This window comes from Apaloderma vittatum, unplaced genomic scaffold (genome assembly GCF_000703405.1).
Source record: "Apaloderma vittatum isolate BGI_N311 unplaced genomic scaffold, ASM70340v1 scaffold27917, whole genome shotgun sequence".
Taxonomy (NCBI): Eukaryota; Metazoa; Chordata; class Aves; order Trogoniformes; family Trogonidae; genus Apaloderma; species Apaloderma vittatum.
Window position 1 is genome coordinate 2,779 of NW_009728246.1, and position 484 is coordinate 3,262.

Genomic DNA, 484 nt, shown 5'->3' on the forward strand with positions numbered 1-484 from the left:
CTCATGGAAGGGTCACTAGTCCCTCGCCCTGAGTGGCCCCCCTGCCTGCCCTTCACTTAAGTCTGCTCTGTCCTGTGAGGAGCAGCTCCCAGCTCTGCTGGGACCAAGCTGCTTTGCCCATCACCCTGCTGCCCCTTGCTGCTCTCCACCAGGTTCACAAGAGTCTGCAGCGGATCCGGGAGAGGAAGCTGGCCAACTTCATCCCCTGGGGTCCTGCCAGCATCCAGGTGGCTTTGTCCCGCAAGTCCCCCTACCTGCCCTCTGCTCACCGTGTCAGCGGCCTCATGATGGCAAACCACACCAACATCTCCTCGGTGAGTGCCTTGCCCTCCACACCGCCGGCAGCGCTGGGGCCCTGCAGCCCTGATGTCCTTTGTGTCGCAAACGTGTCTTCTGTGGGGCTCTCACAAAGAAACAGCAGACCCCGCGGATGATGGGGGGCAGCTCCCAGCTGGGGCACAGCTCTGCTCTGGGGTCGCATCCC

General features: G+C 63.0%; 1 protein-coding gene across 1 annotated transcript in view; it reads left to right on the plus strand.

Moving 5' to 3' along the window:
* LOC104277401 (tubulin gamma-1 chain-like) overlaps positions 1 to 484 on the plus strand; it is a gene marked incomplete at its 5' end in the record, with an annotated part of 3,441 nt that overhangs the window by 2,623 nt on the left and 334 nt on the right. The window contains 1 exon segment of the mRNA XM_009874021.1: positions 80 to 314. Coding sequence (XP_009872323.1) covers positions 80 to 314 — 235 coding nt within the window.